The 21,231-nt window shown below is 43.9% G+C and overlaps 1 protein-coding gene across 6 annotated transcripts in view; it reads right to left on the bottom strand.

Moving 5' to 3' along the window:
- Window positions 1-6,964: 6,964 nt before the first annotated feature.
- PIEZO2 (piezo type mechanosensitive ion channel component 2) overlaps window positions 6,965-21,231 on the bottom strand; it is a 466,534-nt gene continuing 452,267 nt past the window's right edge. For all 6 annotated transcript variants that reach the window (XM_045378159.2, XM_065534259.1, XM_045378160.2 and 3 more), the window contains 8 exons: window positions 21,026-21,173; window positions 18,792-18,980; window positions 18,342-18,434; window positions 16,899-17,071; window positions 14,462-14,590; window positions 11,941-12,020; window positions 9,424-9,607; window positions 6,965-8,509 (listed from right to left, as the gene is read on the bottom strand). In XM_045378159.2, coding sequence (XP_045234094.2) covers window positions 8,257-8,509; window positions 9,424-9,607; window positions 11,941-12,020; window positions 14,462-14,590; window positions 16,899-17,071; window positions 18,342-18,434; window positions 18,792-18,980; window positions 21,026-21,173 — 1,249 coding nt within the window. In that variant the 3' untranslated portion in view covers window positions 6,965-8,256. The remainder of the gene's footprint in view (window positions 8,510-9,423; window positions 9,608-11,940; window positions 12,021-14,461; window positions 14,591-16,898; window positions 17,072-18,341; window positions 18,435-18,791; window positions 18,981-21,025; window positions 21,174-21,231) is intronic.

Raw genomic sequence — 21,231 nt, 5'->3', positions numbered from 1 at the left:
ACTACCTCAGCCCTGGCATTAGCCTGGCCCTGCCTTGGCATCAGCCCTGCCTTCTCTATGGACCAGCTCTGGTCCTATCCTGCGCTGGCCATACCATACCGTGGCTCAGCCCTGGGTTTGGTTTGCCCCTGGTCGTGCCATATCCCTGGCCCTGTCCCTACCGTAGCCCTGGCCCTGACCCTTAACCCTTCTCAGGCCCTTCCCTGGCCCTGGCCCTGCCCCTGTTTTGGCCCTTCCATGGCCCTGCCCTGGACCTGTTCTGGCCCTAGCCCTTCCCTGCTTGAGATCTTACTCTGGTTCTGCCCTGGCCCTCACTCTTTCTTGACTTTGAAATGCCTGGCCTTGCATTGCTCTGTCTCTTGCCCTGAATCTGGCCCTGCCACTGTCCTAGCCCCAGCCCTGTCTCTGGTTTTGCCATGGCCCAGAGCCTGCCCTGACCCTATCCTGGGTCCTGGCTATGCCATGAATCTGCACTGTCTTTGCCCTTGTTTTGCCCCTGCCCTGAAAGTGTTCCTGACCCTGCCTCTGCCACGGCCATGGCCCTGGCCCTGCCCTGGCTGTTCTCTGGCCCTGCCCTGGCCTTGGCACTGCCCTGGCCCTGCCCTGCCTTGGCCCCCTGCTTCCCTGGCCTTACCCTCCCTGCCCTGGCCCTGACTTGGCCGTACCCTAGCTTTGACCTTGCTCTGGCTTTACCTTGGCCCTCACCCTAGCCTTGGCTTGGCCCTGTCTTGGACCAGCCATAGCACAGACCTGGCTGTGGCTCTGGCCCTGCCATGGCCCTATCCGAGACCCTGGCCCTATGAGGTACCCGTCCTGGCCCTGCTCTGGGCCTAGCTTTGTCTCTGGTCCTTAGATGACCCTGCCCTTGCCCTTTCCCTGGCACTGGCCTTGGACATGACTGTGGTCCTAACCCTGACCTTGCCTTGGAGCTGCCACTGTCTTGGCCATGCCCTGGCCCTATACCTACCCTGCTCCTGGCCCTGGCCCTGACCCCAGCCATAAACCTGCCCTGGTTGATCCTGTCCTCTCTTCACCTTGTGTTACTCTGGGCCTGATCTGCCCTGCCCTGCCCTGAGTTTGGCCCTGCCCTGACCCTGCCTTGGCTGGAGCACGGTGGGCACACAGCCATTCCATGGGAATCCTGAGCATGGCAGGGCCCCCACACCTGCCGTGTTTCCGGGGCCCGTGCACTCTGGGTTTGTGGTGCAGAGACTGCTTGTGACCCCCAGGTACGGAGTAGTGGATACCACGGGGGACAGTGTCCTGTGAGTGGAGGCATCAGGAACGGGAACTGGCAGTTGGGTGCAGGGAGCTGGCTGGGTCTGAGTTTCTGTTGCTCCTGCTCCCCGAGAAGTGCAGCCTGGGTGGGCCCAGTGATTCCTGTGGAGTGGGGAGCCTGGCACTGTGGTGTCTCCAGCACCCACTCCAGGCGCCAGTTCCTGGCCAGCTTGGACCAAAAGGAGAGGCTGGACTTTGGAGGCTGGGTGTGAGTGCCTTTGCTGAAACCAGCCCCTGCCACCCAGTGGCCGGCATGACAAGGTGAGGCTCTGATGCTACCACCCCCTGCATCCTCCTCTAGGCTTTTCTGGCTTTACCTGCCCAGCTGCTCCATCTCAGGAGGAGGAGGAGCCCCCTGTCACACGCTGGAGGCTGGAGCCTATGACACCATGGCTAGCCTTGCTGTGGGTTGGTGGTGGCAACAGAGACTGCAGCACGCTGGAGCGGTAGGAGGGCAGCTGCAATAGGAGGGTGGCTGGCTGCAGCCAGGGCGGGAGCAGGGCTGCAGCGGTGGCCAGGCTCTGGTGGTGGCCAGGCGGTAGGAGCCTTGTAGGGAGGACCGATGCACTGAGGGCAACAGCAGCGGTGGCCGTATTGGCATCGTGCTACTTATGGCAGCAGCAGCAAGTCTGGGGCCAGGAATGGGGTGTAGGAGCTCTGCAGGGCTGGCCTGGCCTGGCCTGGGGTGAGTAGGAAGCTGTGGGTGCTGTATCTCAGACCTCTGTGGCAGCTGTGGAGGCGCATCTAGGGCAAGGAGGAGTCCTTCCCCTTCTCTGCAGAATCTGTAGGGCGCCCTCCTCCTGCTGGCACCTGAGCCAGGTGGGAGTGGCAGTATTCTCTCACTCTTAAAATTTAGGGGATGACTATTTGTGTATGTATCTGCTTGTCTTTTGTTGATAGTCTTGTACGTTTTCATATTTCATTTTCTTAATGTTTTATGACTTGTTTTGTGACCTAACATATGGTCTGTGCTTGAGAATGGCCCGTGTGCTGAGGAAAATAATGTGTGTTCTGCAGCTCTTAGAGGGTGAAATACTCTGTAAATATGTATTCGATCCCTTTGGTCTATAATTCAGATTAAGTTCGTTGTTTCTTAATTTTCTCTGTGGAAGATCTGTTCAATGCTGAAAGTGGGGCATTGACGTGTCCAGGTATTATTATATGGAGTTCTAGCTCTCTAACTGTAGTAATATTTTCTTTATATATCTAGGTGCTTCAATGTTGAGTGCATATATATTTACAATTGTTATGTCTTCTTGCTAAATTGACCCCTTTGTCATTATCTAGTGGCATTCTTTGTCTTTTCTAATAGTTGTTTTAAAGTTTATTTTGTCTGATATAAGTATACTTATTTATACTTTTTTTTTTTTTTTGGTTTCCATTGGCAGGGAATCTTTTCCATTCCCTTATTTTCAGACTATGTGTGTCTTTGGAGGTTAAGTGTGTTTCTGTAGGCGACAGATAAATGGGTCTTATTTTTTTTTAATCCATTCTGCCACGTATGTCTTTTGATTGGCAAGTTCAGTCCATTTACATTCGTTGTTATTATTGATAAGTAAGGGCTTGTTCTTACTATCTTGCTTTTTGGTTGCTTTGTGGCCTTCTCTTCCCTTTTTTTCCTTCCTGTCTTCCTTTTAGTGAAAGTGATTTTCTCTAATACACTTTTAGTACTGGGTTTGACACATGAAATCATAAGAGCAAATACTGGAACACTATTGATATTATTAGTCTCGCAGCTACTGAAACCATCTCCAGCAATCTTTCTCTGCTCCTGAACATGGAGTAAGGGCCTGGGTGCCCCTTATTCAAAACAATGTAGACTCTGAGAACCAATCATTTCTGTGCACTGTTTGCACCAAGTCCTTTTATGCCAAATCTAACTTGGCCAATATAGTTTCAGACTGTTTTCTCTGTGAAATTTAACGTATTCTTCTCTCATTCAATACCGTGCTTATAGACTCTGTGTAGGGGAATTCTGGGCAGGTAAAGGTAGTGCAGCCTAGGCACAGTTCTATCTGGTTTTCCCTGAGCACCTTAAAGAAACTCCAGTGGGGGACAGGTCTGTGATGCTAGCATAATTGCTGAAGTTCCTCTGTCTCTTTGAACTTCCCTCCAGGACATTCCCTCCGTGAGCCTTTCTCTCCCCTTCCTCACCATCTGGTTTGCTCTGATGCCTACACCTGCCGTGCTTCTGGACATCTGCGACAGCCCTGCTGTGAAGGTCTCAGGTACAGAACTTAGTCTTACGTGGAAGAAAACACAGGGCTTCCCAAAGGTCTTACCGCAGGTTTAAACTGTAATGGTGTTAGAAGTATAAATACTACAAACTTAGAAAAGGCCACATTGTAAAGGATAATAATTTAAACATTTAAGATACTAATATCTTTGCTATGGACATTCAAGCCAACCACTGTCTTGTGCTAGTGGTTCTAGTCCATTTTCAAACTGCAAACACGGAGAAGCAGCCACGGGAAGGTTGCCTTTGAAGATCCTCCAAAGAACATCCCGCGACGGAAGGTCTGATGGAGACTGCCAGTGAATGACAAGGCCTCTGCCATGCTGTGGCTCTGGATGAACATCTGGACGCTGTCTCACATGCAGCCTAAAAGCTGAAATGTAATACTCCAATCTGCAAAGCTGAAGAATGCGGAATATTTAAATAAACTTCCAAATGATGAGTTCTCTAAGTTTGCAGCATTTATACTTCTGATTTGGGACACACTGTAGATAGCTCAATACCGAGCTATATATCCAACCCAAAAGGTCAGAGGAAGAATAGCGAATAACACAAAGAAGTGAAAAAAAAATAAGAAAGATAAAAACAGATTTATAAACTAGAAAGCAGATAAACAATAAGGGAAAACAGTACTCTGAAAATCCTAATAAAATAGGTTGAATAATAGGCAAGTGTGTTCAATAAAAATAAGTGGGAATATAAGCACAGGTACCTATGTCTTAAGATAACACTTTAAGAATAATATTCAAAACCAATGTAGACTCTGAGATCCAATCATTTGTGTGCACTGTTTGTACCAAGTGCTTTTATGCCAAATCTAACTTGGTCAATGTAGTTTCAGACTGTTTTCTCTGTGAAATTTAACATATTCTTCCCTCATTCAATACTGTGCTTACAGACTCTGTGTAGGGGAATTCCGGGCCGGTAAAGGTAGTGTAGCCTAGAGCTTGGCACTTCCTCAGTCACTCCCTATCGCCTCCGGCACAAACAAAAGAAATGCAGATGAGAACTAGGCCAGGACAAATCTAGACTCCAAAGAATGACAGGACACCTGCAGGAGAAGTCTGTCACAGGTGGGAGAAGAGAGGAAGGAGGACGGTCTGGCCAGGCAGAGCTGGGGTCAGTTCACCCACACAAGAGATGGCCCCTGGACCCTGGAGGGGTTTTTTTCCCCATGCTCATTGGTGGGTGAGGGGCTGCGCAGGGCTGGGCCTGTGAACTCTCCAAAGTGACAGGTTGAAGCTCCCTCCCAGGACCAGGCCCCATGCCGCATCGGCCCTGAGAAGAAGCTGCTGGGGAGAGTCCGTGCGGTGCAGACGAGTTGCTACTGGGAAGAGAGGGCTCAGAGTGGGCGGGGGGACAAAGTGGAGGTCTAAGGAAGGAAGGGCACACTTGGGAACCAGTGAAAACCACAGTGGAGGGGCCTCCAGAGCTGTGAAGCTGGAAGAGCTTCCTACCCTAACGTCAGGGAAACAAATGTCCCCTGCAAAGGAGCAAGAGAAAAGGACTGTGCATCAATCCAACACCGAATGTGGCTGGTGAAAAAGAGTAAGGGGCGGGGTTGTGGCCTTTGAGACTGTCAAAGTTTGCCAGAAAGATATGCTCACCAATGGGTGGAAACCATAATCCAGTGTTTCAAAATGCAGTAACATAAATTCAGAAAAAATAGAAGACATGAAAGAACAATAAAAATCAGAATTAGAAAACTCAGAAATGAGTTAGCATTCAGGAAATTAGCGAAAAAGTAAAACATGGTTTCAGAAGGGATGACTCAGTCAGAAGGACAGTAAAGGAACAAATGCCACAGATATGGCAAGGCAAGGGGTCACCTTACTGACTGGGCTAATCGACCCAGGTCAGCAGAACGAGGAGGCTGTTGCCACCCAGCCAGGCGGGGAAGAAAATGTTGGTGCTCAGGGGATCACCCCTCTTTGGTGCTTGGTGCCTCATGTGAATGACAAAGAGGCAAAGCTGCAGCCAGGACCTGAAGAGAGCTTGAAACCAGGACCTTGGGCCCCTCAGCTGCAGGGTCTAGCTGACCCCGCCAGGGCTGCTGGCCAAGGGAGAAGGCATCTCGTAACGGTGCCAGAAGGATGGGTGATGAGTCTCACTTTGGCCTTGAAACCAGCTGCAGGGGGGCCTGTAGCTCCTTTCCCTTTGCTCTTCCCTTGCAAGAGAGGTAAGGCCTCACAAGCTTACTGTAGAAATCAGTGTCCAAGAGTAGACAGCGATGGGTAATGCAATTTCCTAGGATTCCCTCTGGACTCCCACATGCCCATGGCTGGCCCTGTCCCTCAAAGGCAAAAACCCCCAGCCTGCAAGGAGGTGCCTCATGAAAGGTTAAGTCCTTGCCCAGGGGATGGCTATGACAATGGCTTGCTGGAATGGGATCCAAACACCCCTGGCTTAGCTTGGGATAAAGGGAGGGCTACCCCAGCTCCAGGGCTCAGTTGCAACTGCAGCTTCTCTCTGCCTGGTCCTGCCTTCCTCCGTGACCTGTATAACCTGTGATCACTGCCCAAAAATGACCTCATGTGACTGTGTCTCAGAGGTTATCTCTAGAGAAGCCAATCTAAGGTAGCAGCAGGCTGCTTGGCTGGGGTGGGCGGCCTTTGAGCCTTAGCATGTTGCTGTGTAGAGCCTGATGATCCCTGATGGTGTCAGATAAAGGAGGCTTGAGGAGGGTGAGAGACCCTTTTGCCCAGGTCTCCCAGCCCCACAGTGGCTGGGCCAGGACCAGAAGCCAGGCTCTGGCATTCTCTGTGTGATTTCCAGTCCGCACACGCAGTTCTGGAAGGAATGCCTTCTCGGCCAGCACTCTTTCCTGCAATATGTTCCTCTCTTAACACATCTGGAGGCTTTTGCCTTACACCCTGGAAATTGTTTTCTTGAGGAATATTTCAATTCTGGTATCCTCTAATCTGTACGTTTTCTTCTCATGAGCATTTTCCTATGCCTCATCTTTTCTACATGAGCTACAATTTGCTTTCTGGAAATTCCTTGTTGACTTTTTTTTTTTTTTAAAAAGAAAGAACTCACAACCAGATATGCACCATGATTCTTTCTGCTGTTGGGAAATTAGACCTTCGTGCAAGAGTTCCACTAAGTGGTTTGAGTTTATTGTTGCAGTGACGGAAGCAGTTTATCTCCGCAGGGGGAAGCGTGCTAGCTTTCGCCGTGTAAGAATAAATATGCACTAATTAATTCTGTACAAGACACAACATCATTTGAAGTCTGCTACTTTTTTAAAGCTCCATATTCACTGTAATAGTTTCCTTTTTGGAAATTATTTATTAGTTGTTTTCTGTTTATATGAGGAAAACAAAACAAAACAAAACCAGCAAGAAGTGGATTCTTATTTCAGTTGATTAAAAAAAAAACTGTACACTGTATCAAAACAATCCGTTTTCTATTTCATGCAAAAAAGCAAAATAAGGAGTATTCTTAAAATGACTTTGCAGGATGTGCTTTATTTTAAGTCAGCCCTGAACCCAAACTACACAGGATCAATTTTTGACATATTCTAGTCCATTCAATGATTCTTCTCAGAAACTGTATCTTAATATGTAATGAAAACTACATTTCAATCATAAATTTTTCATGCTACATTGTTATTTAATGAAGAGGTTGTATTACCAATAATAATAATTTAAGAAAAGGCCATTTTTATTTCCCCAAGCTCAATATACATATTTCTTTCATAATTATGAACTTAAAAAACCCGTCTCAGATGTAAAAATGTGAATTGGAATATGTAAACTCTTTGATATACCTGAAAAACAGGAAGGAAAATGTCACATACTGGAAAAACCATTGTCTTAAATCATGGAAATGGGAAAAAGCACATTGAGGGACAGGGAAGGCAGAAGAGCGGTCCTGACCTCAGTTATTAAAGAGTTACAAAGTATTCCAGGTCCCACTGGGCTGGCCTTTTTACTCTTCTGCCTCACGTCAGTTTGCACAGGAGACCGCAGCCCTCCAGAATGGTTCCCCTCATTGAAGCCGGTCACTGCTGGACCACAACAAAGCAGGTGTCCACACCATTTGTTTTGCTGTTTTTTTTTTGTTTTTTGTTTTTTTTTCCTGAGAAGTCACTGGTGTTTAATGGAAAGGTATCTTATTAGTCCTCGGTTAAGATAAGGCAGTAAGAGTATCACTAATGTTATGTTTTTGCTTAGAATGAGGCTGATCCTTCCACTGGCATCTTCATGGGCAATTAGTTCCCTCTCTTTTGCCCCTAGAAACACAGGTAGGAGCTGTCTGCTCCCTATTGCTGTTGCATATTCTGAGTGTGTTGAAGGCTCATCTAGTCTCATCACAGCAGCCTCCCCAGTGGGGATGGAGCTCTGTATATTGCATTGTAGCATCTCTCCAAGGAAGGGCACGGGCCCACAGAGGAAAACACAGGTATCTTTCCTTCTGACTCCTCTTCTGTTTCTCTTAGGGACGGGGCCCATACATGATTCCTTCACATGGTCAATCAGAATGCAAGACACTGTTGACTAAAACATACAGCAAGTAGCCCTGATTTCAGAGAAATGGAGTTACAAGTAACATTTTCAACAGTGCCTTAACTTGCAAGGTAGCTTTTACTGCAAAAGGATGTCAGCTCCTTTTGTCTACCTGTCAGAAGAGAAACAAATCATTTCCATTGAACTAGAAATGCTTAGCTCTTATGAGAATATTGTGCTTTTAAAAAAAATTCAAATGTTAACATTATTTGCAGTCTGTGTTCTAAGGTTTCAATTTGTTTTTTCTCTAGTCCATTTGATCATTGTCTCTGGTGAGCGATACAGGAATATTAATTTGGCATAGAGATCTTCTTCTAGTTCCAGTTCTCCTGTCTCTCGAACTAAAAAAATATCTGTGCACAACTTCAAAATTCGATCCACATTTGGAAGCTCTTCAAACATGATGGAGTGAGAAATCCCACTGAAGAATTCTCGGACAAATTTCCCAATCACAAGCACAACGGAAGCATATAATCCCATAATACTGAAAAAAAAACAGTAAGTAGAAATTGCATATAGCAGTTAAATATAGTTAATAAAGCATGTCTAAAAGAAAAAAATATTATTTTGTCTCAAATTCCATAGAAGAAATAAGCATATCAAATCTCACATTTTTTCCCTTTGGTTAAAAAGTTGACTTTTTATAATAGAATTATTATAAATAGAAAATAGAATTATGTATTACAGAACTGTTAGACTTGAAAAATAAAAGTCCCTTGCAATCTCACATTCTGGAAATAATCAATGCTAACCGTTTAATGTATGGATTTTAGGTGGTTTTATTGCATACATTAAATGCATAAATCATATATTTGGTAGAAATGTGATTATACATGATTTTCTGTGGCAGGCTCCTTTCTTTTTAGCAATGCTGTCTCTCAGATACTGTCTCTCAGATTAATTTTTTATAAAATTCTGGGTGAAAATCATTTCTTATGAGGCTAACTTTGAGAAATATAATATTTTATATTTGTGTCTTGTGGGGATGTGCGTGTCCTAGGATTTAAGCATCAGAACATGATGCGATGGTTCAGAAGTTCAAAAGTGGGATGTCTGATAGATCAATCTGCTAAGGATTAGAAGGAAATCTAAGCAGAAAAGTGGCATTTCTATGCCAGTTTCTAAATGTAAACACTGGATTGCATTAAACTGTGCCATAACAGGAAGACGTGGAGTAAAGAAGCCATATGCCTGGGCTGTGTGAGTCACACTGGGCATTTTGATCTCTTTGGGACTCTGGTGCCTAATTTTTTGAAATGAAGGGCCAAGGACGTGTGCATTTTAATATTGCAGCTCTAAAATTAGTGAATTCTAAGAAGATAAAAGGTTTCCCACTCTCAACTTTATATGATACAGAAGTAGACTCTTGTAACTGTGAAGTGTTCAATGAGTCCTTACCCATAACCAGCCAGGAACCCCAGACTTGGGGGACTGACTTTGTCATTGAAGACCACCAGTTCCAGGGCCTGAGAGTTCGGATTGTATATTCTGTTTCCAGTCAGGTTGAGAACCCACCACTCACTGTTAAATTTAGTTGTATTGTCTCTGGACAAAATGATGGTTATATCCATGAAATTATTTTCTGGAAGGGTAGAAACACAAAATCAAGTCAGCATGAGAATTTTAGGATTTAATGCAAAAATGTTTTCAGATGGCAAAATCTGGTTACTAACTGTAGCCTACGGTTCCAGGATGAAAAGGATGCATGGACATGCTAAAAGTGGGAATGGACAAGGAAGAGTGGATCTGGGTATCTCAGTGATTTTTCCTTTTCAGTGAGAGAGGTCAGCTGCTGTTGCTACATGGGCATGGCAGCAAAACCACAGGGCAAAAGTGGAGGATCCACCACCTGAGCGGCTGAGCTGGTAATCCCAAATGACTCTGTAGACACTTAAAAACCCACATCGCTGACTTGTGATTGAATCAACCAGTCCATTCATATTAGCAGCATCTGTTGAATGTCTCATGGGAGGAAGGCACTCAGTTAAGTGCTAAAGGGCTCCAAAATTGCATATAACATTGTTACTTATCTCCATGGGAAAAGACTATGTACATGAGCACAATGTATGAGCACATGACAGCCACCATAGGACCAGCATTGACAAGGTCTGTTGGCTTAGAGACACCACTTCTGGCTAGTATGCTCCATGGGTGCCTCACAGAGCAGATAACTTCCGAGCTGAGATTTGCCAAGTGAGAACTTCAATAGGTGAAGTTGGGTGAGGAGGGAAGCTCATTTCAGGCAGGGTGATGGGACACAGCTCAGCAAATCTCTGAGAACCATAATGTCGGGTCAATGATTACTTTTATTGGAGTTCAGGGTGAATGCAAACGAGTTGTAAAAGATACAGTAAAAAGCCTGTAGTGACATTGTATAGGTCTTTTTAAGAAGATTCCACTCCTGCCAACAATACTGGTGCTTCCCCTGAGAAACATGGTGGTGACTATAAACTAAACTCTGTGACGGTGGGAGCCACATCAGCATCATTTCATACTGAATTCCTAGATCATGGGTGTCCAATCTTTTGGCTTCCCTGGGCCACACTGGAAGAAGAAGAATTGCCTTGGGTCATGCAGGAAATATACTAACACCAAGGATAGCTTATGAGCTAAAAAAAATCATACAAACAAATCTCATAATGTTTTAAGAAAGTTTACGGATTTGTGTTGGGCCATATTCAACACTGTCCTGGGTCACAGGCAGCCCATGGGATGCGGGTTGGACAAGCTTGTCCTAGATGGTAGGAATCCAAGAATGGTACTTGACAAAAAATGTCTATGGCATGGAAGGATGAATCAATGAAGAAGAGTAAGGCACAGTATGATCCTGCTAGAGCCAAAGTCCTTATCAAGGAAGAAGGCAAACCACGCAGAACACACAGGAACAGGAGGAATGTTGGTTCTGAAGTCGGGAGACAGCTGTAAGGAGGAAACACAGGAACCTGCAGCACAGAGTCACCTCGGGAAGAGCTTGTGGAGGGACAGAATTATTTCATGGGGAATGATTGATTGTTGAGCAATCTGCATGCCCAGATGAAACATTTCTACAACTATTCCTGACTGAAAGGGAAATAGCAAATTTCTTAATGCGTCTTGCAAATACCTTGCAAGAGATACTTATTTACTGCTGAGGAAGAAACGTGTGATATGGAGCCTGGCCTTTTGCCCATCCCCAGGGCCCTCCACTGGGCCTCTACCAGGCCAATCTCTGTGTGGCTTTCCAATTCTTCACTTATGTCTGCGTCTTTCTAGCTAAACACAGCAGCACGGAGCCCAGGCTCCAGTGCCTGGCCTATTGCCTACTGCGTAGTGAACGGCCCATGTTGGAGAATGAATGAATGTGTGCCAGATAACTGCACTGGTTTTCCATGTTGTCCAGATCTATACATCTGCTTCTGGTTCAAGTCATAGAATCAAGCAATTCTTGATAATTAATAGAATCCAGAAACATGAATTTATACCATCCAAGTTATATTGGGAAAATTAAATCACTAAAGTGCCTTTAGAGATACTTACTAATCCTTGGGCAGAATCAAGTGCATTTCATGCTATCTTTTTATTGTTCTTATTGTGAGGGGCAGACATATTTAACAATGCATGAGGCAGTTTCCTGTCAGTAATCTGGCTGCTAATAGAAACAAGTCTATAATCTGATGAATCAGTACTATAAGAAACTTGCTGTGAATTTAAGTCAATCAAGTTTCATATCAATGAAAAAGAGAAAATGAAGAATGTGGGTCCCAACTGAATGAGTGACTCCTTTGGGCTAGTGAAGGCAGGCAGAGGTTTTATACATCTTGTCACACAGGAAGAGATAACTAAAAAGTAGTTTGATGAAGGCCCAAACACACACTGTTGAAACTGAATAAAACTAGGATTGAAAACAATTCTGAAACAAATTTTTCTCATTCTTACCAGATAAAAGTTGCTTTATAGGTTTTGAGTTAGAATCACTAGGTGCTTTCACATAATATGGATAAATCTTTTCTATGGTCCTGTACATCAAGAAAAAAAAAGATATAATTACATTTTAATTGTTTTACCCACTAAAATTGATGTTTTATTGTTATTGTTGACCTTGTATCACCAAATAATGGTGAAAATTTCATATATCTGTACAATGTGTAGACATCATAATTTATGGGTTCCTATTACAATCAAAACTCTCTGATGTGGAGCAAATTCACTGAGCTTTATCCGGATCTGCATGTAAGTCTGTACAACAAGCTCGGTGCTGGCTTACAAACAGCCACAGGCCTTTTCCAAATTCTGCAGCTTGTTTCTGAAGCTAAGGGGCACTCTTTCTTACTAGGATCCTCTAATTCTTATCCATACCATTGAGCACACTTCGTATTTTAATTTTTAGATTTTCAAACATATCTATAATCAGGCTGATATGGTTTAACTGTGTCCCCACCCAAATATCATCTTGAACTGTAGCACCCATAATCCCCACGTGTCATGGCAGGGACTGGTGGGAGACAACTGGATGATGGGGGCAGGTTTTCCTCCGTCATCATGCTGTTCTCGTGATAGTGAATAAGTCTCATGAAATCTGATGGTTTTATAAAGGTCAGTTCCCTTGCACACGCTCCCTTGCCCACCGCCATGTAAGATGTGCCTTTGCTCCTCCTTTGCCTTCCGCCATGATTGTGTGGCCTCCCCAGCCATGTGGAACTGTGAGTCAATTCAACCTCTTTCCTTTGTAAATTACCCAATCTCAGGTAAGTCTTTATTAGCAGTATGAGAATGGACTAATACACAAGTAGACTACATGAACTGATCTAGAGGGGAGTGAGAGGTGAAGAGAGATGGTGGCCTGGACCTCGAGTGACCTCTGCCTCCCACAAGCCCAGTGCCTTGAATACATTCTTGAGTAGACACGCCTTCTCATCTGGGAAGTGATGGGAAAGGATCTGACAATCTCCAAGGGCCCTTCAACTTTAGTGAGTTGCAAAACATATCTCAGTCTGGGAATACTTCTAAGGCCTGCACCCTGGTGATCTGTATATTCCATGCATTACAATGGGGCCAGGGCAGTCTGAAAGACAAAACTGGGGGCATCACTGGTGGATGCCTGAACTATTATGTTTAGCAGTTTTAGATCCGTATCATTTTTTTCTTGCTAGTTCATATATTAGAATCTAAACATATCAGCTTGCATCTGTTGGAAGTGGAGTACTTAAGTGGCAGGATAATATTTTGAGATATATAATTTTTTTTTCCCAAATTTCCTTTTACCCTTTGTACTCCTTAACCCTGTATGCTCTACCCCCATTCAGAGACCCAGGGGCAGGAATAATAGTAGAAAAGGGTCTCACAGGGTCTTTGCCTGGCTTTTGGTGATTATGGTCAGATAAGAGCAAGGTTTGTCATCCAGAGATGAGATCAATACTTTTTGGGCCAGGTGGACAGAGAGTGGGAGGAGAATGTGCTTGACACTAGTGGCTCCCTAAGAAGGAACCTTGAGCCCACCTCCTTCCACTGAGGGTGAACGAGTAAAGTGGGTGCCCACGATCAGGTGGCAGACATGAATGACAAGAGGCTTGGGTCATTTTAGTGCAGTCCCATGTTGCATTCCTGAATAGGGCCCTTAGAGGCACCAAGAGCCCAGTACCCCCAGGGGCGAATGAGGTACCACTGGGCACATATTATATTGGGTCAGGCGAACCCAGGCGGACCTGCCGGAGCTCCCACACCTCCAAATTGCATGAGAATCAGCATGATGATTTCTAGTGTGCCTCAGAATGGGTCCCAATAGCTGAGGGAGACAGCTACTCTGCAGACTAAAGACAGAACTGGAAGAATAATGTCTCTCTCAATGGAAGCCCAGCAGGCCAGCACTTTCCATGCACTGATGAGCTTCCTGGAGCCTGGCACCATACAAACCCTCATTCATTCGTTTTTTATTTATTTATTTATTTTTCAGATGGAGTCTCGCTCTGTTGCCCAGGCTGGAGTGCAGTGGCTCGATCTTGGCTCACTGCAACTTCTGCCTCAAGGGTTCAAGCGATTCTCATGCCTCAGCCTCCCGAGTAGTTGGGATCATAGGTGTGTACCACCACACTTAGCTAATCTTTGTATTTTCAGTAGAGACAGGGTTTCACCATGTTGGTCAGGCTGGTCTTGAACTCCCGACCTCAGGGCATTCACCTGTCTCAGCCTCCCAAAATGCTGGGATTATAGGCATAAGCCACCGTGCTTGGCCCAAACCCTCATTCAGGACATAGACATAACCCTGGGGACAGTGGACAGAAAACTCCACAGCTGAGATTAAGTTTCTTTAATCTTGCAAAATGGGGCCTCCAAATAGAAATTAACTTTGTGTTACCAAAGAATGAAGTTGCATTCCTCATACACACGAATCTGTAGATGGACATTTTGGATCAGCTGCATATACCTAACAAAGCTCTATTAGTAAGAAAAATAAACTTACACTGGTGTTTTTGAAGTTTCTGTGCTGTTGCCCGCTATCATTTTAGCGATATTCTTTCGAGTAATATTTTTAAGAGGAAAAGAAAGCTTATCTGTTGCTATTTCCGATTTTGCACCCAGACTTAAGTTTCTGCAAAGAAAAAAAAAGCTTAATGTCAATGATTATTAAGAAGTCTGGAAAAGAGATTTACAACATATTTAACTCTTAATTTGATTAATGTCACCATGCTTTCATTGGGTGCACAATTGTCAATCCCAACCCTTTCAGTCCACTTCACCTCAATGCTCAGCTTCTTAGACAATTGAGTTAATAGACCCCAAGGAGGCCACGAACACTTTTAAAACAGAGTCGAAGGTGAGAAAGAGGAGGAACCTGCTGATCAAAAGAGAACCCATCTTGATGTTTTAATATGAGTTTATAAAATATTCTTTTATCAACCCAATGATGTTAGTCTCCACGATGATAAACAGACTCCACGTGTTAAAAAGAATATTCAGTCAGAAATTGAATTTTAATTGTTTTGTTGGTTTCTATTTTTTTGGTAGCTCTTTAAAGAAAAGGCTAGAAAGTAAATTTTTGGTAATTTATACAGAGTTGGACATGAATTTGGGATACTGAAAAGGATAAAATGGGATTGACAGAGTTCTTTACATTCTGAACAGCCCCACTTTGAATTTTTTAAAACTATTTCCTTGTAAATTTTAGATGCTAGAAGGCATTGTTCTGTAACTGTCATGCTTCTTTCTTAATTCTAACAAGTCGGTCTCATGGACCCAAATGAACCTACTATTTGCCTGCCCAAATAAGCTTGCTTAGGGTTCTAAATCTCAAAACCGTGATGAAAGAACTAAGTTAATCAACTGGTGTATTATGTTGAGGTTCCCAAAACTGCATCACTAAACTATTGGGCTTTGGATGCAGTATTTGGATGTGAGAACTTCTGCTAAGATATGCGCTTTCTACCAACACAAGGAAAAACAAAGCAGGGGCCACGTGCTGGCCACTGGCTCGGGCTGGGCAGAGAGAACTCTCAGGAAGTCTGTCCCTTCGGAGACAGCCGAGCTGCCCTCGCATCTCACACTTGGGAAGCGGGTCAGGCAGGGCTTCCCCAGTATTGGTGGAATGCAAGTGATAATCTGGGCCTCCAGAGGAGGCTGCAATTTCTTTTTCTTTCTTTCTTTTCTTTTATTTTTTTTTTGAGACGAAATCTTGCTCTGTCACTCAGGCTGGAGTGCATTGGCATGATCTCAGCTCACTGCAACCTCTGCCTCCCTGGTTCCAGCAATTCTCCTGCCTCAGCCTCCTGAGTAGCTGGGATTACAGGTGTGTGCTACTACCTTCTGGCTAATTTTTGTATTTTTAGTAAAGACGGAGTTTCGCCATGTTGGCCAGGCTGGTCTCAAACTCCTGGCCTCAAGTGATCTGCCGACCTCAGTCTCCCAAAGTGACAGGATTACAGGTGTTAGCCACCGCAATCGGCCTGAAATTTCTTTATCATTAAGACCAAACTTCAGCCTTTCGTGGAAGTTGTAAAATTCACCCAGACTGTTTCATTTTGTAAATCATCACCTTGCCTCTCTTCTCTCTACCTCTCTTTCTTGCTCACAGAACTCACTGCCAGCCTCTCTTTAAAAACTAAAGTTATTATCTAGAATAATCCAACATTAAAATACGAAATTTATTTGGATTTCAGTTTAAAAGGAGCAGGATATTGATTTTTTGGAGATTTATAGTTACATTCAAATTTTTTTTTGCATTGAAAAAATTTTAGATTTTCTGAAAACCACATATTAATTTAAATCGACTTTCAAATCACTTGATGCTCTGCCTTCATTTCTTAGTGTTTATGTGAAAGCACGTGGTCAGTTCTCTCTGCATTAGAGCTAGGCTTTCTGTCTCCAGTGGGCATCGTTCACTTCCTTTTCCACGGAAGATTATGGACAGTGAAATGTAAGATGCATGAGGAAAATCTAAGTGGAGAGGCTCCCTGTGGTAGATTTATAATAGTGATGTAAGTGATGCACGAGGGAGGTGTTCAGAGTAATACTCTTTTGCATTATAGTAAGAAACATTTGGAATTTAAGTGTTGTTTCACCAATTGTACATTAAGGTAATAAAATACAATGGATTTTTAAATGCAAAAATAAACAACAACAACAACAAACCCCAAAACCAAAAAACTAAAGTTAGCTAAAAACAACAAAAAAGGAAAACTAAGAAGTTCTTAGTCTGGTTAGTGATTCCTACGCAAGTCATTATTTAATAAACAAAAATGTTAGCTTTGGCATTGAAGGTAAGTTCCCAAGGCTGTAATGACAAAGCAAGATCCACATTAATCTAAAGTTTCCATTCTTCCATCCCACCACACCCTCCATCCCCCAACTCCATGTTTAGACTGGGGGAAGGGATAAATTATGCATGGAAATACAGTAACTACCTCTGAATACTCCATGAAAAAACAACAGAGAAGCTACTATTGGGGTCCAGGAGTTCGTGTATCATTTTCTGCTTACTGGGTGGGCTGATGGTCCACAAAGAATTTGAGTTTCCTTCCAGTTCTGCTACTGTTATGTCTTCTTTTTCATAATTTTCCAGAAATTGCATAGCACCCTGTATGTGCACAAATGCACATGCATAAATAGATTATATGCATCATGCTGTATAAAGAAAGCAGTTACTCTTCCTTTTAACCGGCAGTATGGAAAAGGTTTCTCCCTTTGAAGGGAATATTTTTATAATGGATGGTCTTGAGTGTTCCATCGCACTACTTTGGCTTCCTTACCCACAGGTATGGGCAGTTTCCAGTTACATTACCCAATCCCAGCAGTTGCTACCATCAATACAGCTGTGGAATCATTCCAGTTAAACGATAAAGGAAAAACAGATAATTTAGTGTCATTTTTCCTTTCCACTAAAAAGGAAATTTATCACCTATCGGGGAATGTCCATCTCATGAGAGAGACCAAACTTAATCTGCTCAGGACATCCCAACCCTCTCTGAAGAACTGCTCATTGTTCCAGATTAGTGTTGACCGTGTGCATTATAGGTGACAATTTACAGAAGAGAGAAGCGTCTCCTTCCTATTCACTCTCTTCAATAAAAAAAACTATTTGTAAGACAAATTTTAATGATGAGGATTATGTAATATTATTAAAAGTGTGGAATATAGACAAGAGAATAACATCAGCCATCATCCTGCTACCAGAACATCATCATTGTTTTAAGTTTTAGGGGACGTACTTCTTATTTTTTGTAATTTAAAAAATAATAGCCTTTTTAAAATTTATGTTTTAGCTTGAGAAATTGTCATGTCATTTATAGTCTCTGTAATGAATTTTTTAATTACAAAATAAGTTGCTTAGAAAATCTTTGGACAACATGGCACGTAAATAAAATGGAAAGTAGAAGCTCTTTCTCCCATTATGACCACTCTAGGGTATGCAGTGCTAATCGAATTCATTTATTACATCTGCCTTGATTTCCTCAACCAGCTCCTGTTTGCTGAGCCGCAAATTGCCTCCAGTTCTGCTAATACAGAGAATGTACTCATAAGCCAGTGCCTAGATAGAGCTTTCTCATATTTTGAATGACTTCTTAGGACAGATTCCCAGAGTACGCCTACTAGTCAAGAGATGAATATATACCACAGTTTAAAAAGTTGAACAATTTTTAAAATAGATCAATATTTAAATGTTTATTACCACTCATGACACAGACATAACTTCTTAGATTATCAAAGTGAATATGCTGTATGTAACTGATCAACCCTGAAAAGTCCTTCTTCCCACCACCTCAGGCATGGAAAAGCATTAAATGACAACGAGTGAGCTCCCCTAGATGAGAGGTCTTCATAGAAATCTACTATAGGGATTTACTTACGGTGTCCCTAGAAAAAGCTTGTATAAATTTATTAAAGTTCTGCTGGTCCATAACTTTTAACTGGCTTTGTTGGGCACTCATTGTGAAAATAGGCTGGAAAACAAAGAGAACAGTGTTGTCAATATTCCCCAGCTCTTCTCTCCATCCTGAGTCAAAAGAAAAACATTTATGTAGAATATTAGCCCATTTATGTAGGATATGTTTATCCCATGACAAACGGCATCCGAGATCTCTTTTTGGAGGGATTATTCCCGTGCTCAAGACCAGAGGGGAACTAGTCTCTCAATGTCTTCGGCACCTCATTTCATACATCACATGTTTGCTGAGCAGTCAGAATACAGATAGGACAGCGGGGTTGGCAGCTCATAACTAAATACCCTACAGGCATCTATCATAAAGGAGTGTGGCTTGGGGCAAGGCTCTGGTAGGCGGGGTGTGCACAGAGATCACCTGATACCCTCCCAGGGTAATTGTGACGGAGACATCCAGGGGCTGGTTGATGACCCCAGCCACAGATTTGATCAAAGACATGAAGAGAAGAGGAAACCAGACGATGCAGATGAGCAGGACGATGATCATTCCTCCCATGCCATACTTCACCACTTTCTTCTTCTTCTGGCCCCGCGGCTGAGGGTATCTCTGCAACAGAGAGTTCAGACAAGGCTCAGGCTCGGGTGATTTCCCGCAGGCAGCGGGATTAGGGAATGGCGAGTGCTCTTATTGCGGTGCTGGGAACATGGATTTGGCCCTGAATCTTCTCTGTTTGCTCTGAAATGGGGATAGCAACCTTGTCCCAATCTCGAAACGAAGTTAGGTAGTGATGTGAAACTGTCCTGAGGTCGCTCCAGCACCCCCTGGTGGTTCCACAGGGGCCAACAGGACTTGAGCGGCCTTCTCCCTTCAAGACTGTGGGTGGGTGTTGCTGGTGATGAACTTATGGACCAAGTGATAAAGTATCCGGCCGAATGAACCTTCTGGTTTTAAGGGATTATGCGAGAGAAAGATACTTTACTTTCAATTCCTGAATATTTAAAATCTCTGCCTTTCAATTGACCCTTCCCTGCCCTTGGAGGGTGGAAAACCATGATTTTTAATTTAATTAATGATACGTGTTCTTAAAGACAATGTTGTTCGAGTCCTAAAGTAAGATTTGTATGGGACAGGCGCAGTGGCTCATGCCTGTAATCCCAGCACTTTGGGAGGCTGAGGCGGGCAGATCACGAGGTCAGGAGATGGAGACCATCCTGGCTAACATGGTGAAAACCCGTCTCTACTAAAAACATAAAAAATTAGCTGGGAGTGGTGGCAGGTGCCTATAGTCCCAGCTACTCAGGAGGCTGAGACAGGAGAATGGTGTGAATCCGGGAGGCGGAGCTTGCAGTGAGCTGAGATGGCGCCACTGCACTTCAGCCTGGGCGACAGAGCAAGACTCTGTCTCAAAAAAAAAAAAAAAAAAAAAAAAAAAGATTTGTATGATGAGAAAAGCCCCCTCTGGGCGCTGGCTTCAGGGAATGGGGAGGGGCAGGTGCGTGCTGCAGGCGCTCACTCTCCTACAGGAGCCCGTGCACCGGTAAGGCTGGGGGCGCTTCTGTTTGCTTTAACAGAGATTCATGAAGGACCCACTCAGCCCCCTGCTTAGAGACTATGGCCAAGGGGAAGTTGGAGCTGTGCTGTCTGGCATTGAAGCTGTTCCTGTTCTGCATGTGTGTTCTTACTTCAGTGTTGCTGCTCCATGACCTCTGTCCTTTCAGCGTTACCCCTCAGGCCAAGCTACATGCAGAACATGGGGTCAACCCCGCTCCCCGACGTGGCAGTGTGATTTATCTTCAGGAGGGTTCCATTCGTTTCAGCAGATTAAGATAAGGAAAAATAATCTACCATTTACCCATAGGCACTAGCCGCACATTACAAACCAGGAGAGAGGCCTGGGAGTCAGTACAGGACATGACTACAGTGGCTTTTACAACCCATAAACACAGAGAACACAGTACAACAGTCCCCATCACTGTAACGCTGAAATTCCCAGGGAAAGCTGTAGAACACACCAGGAATCACACAGAGGAGCCTTTTTTGAGGAGGGTATTTTGAGATGAGAGAGAAAGACATTTCATGCCACCCCAGCTAATGTTTGTTGGGTATTTCTATTGCTCTTATGCAACTGACTCTTCTTTCATATATTAAACTTTTGAGAAGTGCAATAAATAATAGTAATCTAGACATATTTAAACCTTAATATTCAACCTAGCAGAATAAGCAGATATTTGCACTTCAATTTTCTTTGCACAAAGAGGTTAAATTGTCCATCCCTCTTCAAAAAGTGAGTCAGAAGTAAGCATGAGTCCAAGCCACCACCAGCCCCACTTTTCTCTACAACATCACATTCTTTTCTGCTCCTAAAGGAGCCATTTAAGAGTTTTTGGGATATATCAAGCAATATACTGTTTTTAACAAATAACTACAATACGATGTCTCCAAAAGAAGAAACATCTGGATGCTATTGATGACTATGGCGGCAGTAAGTCTAAAATTCCCAACTCTAGTTGGCTGGAAATCACTGGGACATTTATAGGTTGAGATAGTTTTGCCTCATGCCTTCATTGTGAGCAGAAGCTCACATTCATCTTAAAACCAGCCTGTATCTAAGAGAAGTAGACAGGAATAAGGCACACCTCCTGGTTTCTTACCTTCTCCGACTCCCGCCAACACTTTAGGATGAATATGTGGGCATAGATGTCCTCCACACAGATCCAGCTGGACAGGCTCAAGGTTGTGTCTGTCCACACCCAGTCCATCACTGCCCTCAGCTCAGTCAAAAAGGGCACGAGGCGAAACCTGGCAGGAAACACATCTCATCAGAGACATTCGTAGGTGGCCCCCACCACACTGCTCA

Source organism: Macaca fascicularis, chromosome 18 (assembly GCF_037993035.2).
Source record: "Macaca fascicularis isolate 582-1 chromosome 18, T2T-MFA8v1.1".
Taxonomy (NCBI): domain Eukaryota; kingdom Metazoa; phylum Chordata; class Mammalia; order Primates; family Cercopithecidae; genus Macaca; species Macaca fascicularis.
This window is presented reverse-complemented; position numbering and strand designations above follow the sequence as displayed.